Raw genomic sequence first — 460 nt, forward strand, 5'->3', positions numbered from 1 at the left:
TTTGGGGTGCTATTCTGAAATACAAGACTAGAGAGTAAGAGTGAAACAGTGAATGAAATGAAGAGATCAAACAGTGGCATTTCCTTTGCTTTTTAAAAAGCACAGCACATGACAGAGACTTAACACAGAGCCTGCAGCAGTAGCTGGACTAAGGCTTTACAAGTTTTTCAAATATACAGGAGAATGCATAACCACAAATGCTAAGGCAGCTTTATTTGGACTTGTACTCTACTACTCAGAGTGCAAGTTGTAGCAATTAATTAGCAATCAGTTCCCTTTAAGTATAATATAGAGCACAGGGAGAGTAATGGCAAACATAGCACATGTCAGTGCACTGCTGTAAATAGAACTTCTCTTGATTTGTGTTTCCAGTCTCCGCTCGGTATCACACAATTCTAAAATCACATCCCTGACAGCAGAAGCATGGCTCTTGCCCTCCCCTGGAGACCTGGGAATCACT

At 41.1% G+C, this 460-nt stretch overlaps 1 protein-coding gene across 1 annotated transcript in view; it reads right to left on the reverse strand.

Annotated features, from left to right (window-relative positions):
• Positions 1–267: 267 nt before the first annotated feature.
• The window catches only part of CCDC51 (coiled-coil domain containing 51), a 3,171-nt gene continuing 2,978 nt past the window's right edge, over positions 268–460 (reverse strand). Inside the window, 1 exon segment of the mRNA XM_009071482.1 lies at positions 268–460. This exon segment is cut by the window's right edge and continues 24 nt beyond it. Within this exon segment, the coding sequence (XP_009069730.1) occupies positions 268–460 (193 nt within the window).

Source organism: Acanthisitta chloris, unplaced genomic scaffold (assembly GCF_000695815.1).
Source record: "Acanthisitta chloris isolate BGI_N310 unplaced genomic scaffold, ASM69581v1 scaffold29403, whole genome shotgun sequence".
Classification (NCBI taxonomy): domain Eukaryota; kingdom Metazoa; phylum Chordata; class Aves; order Passeriformes; family Acanthisittidae; genus Acanthisitta; species Acanthisitta chloris.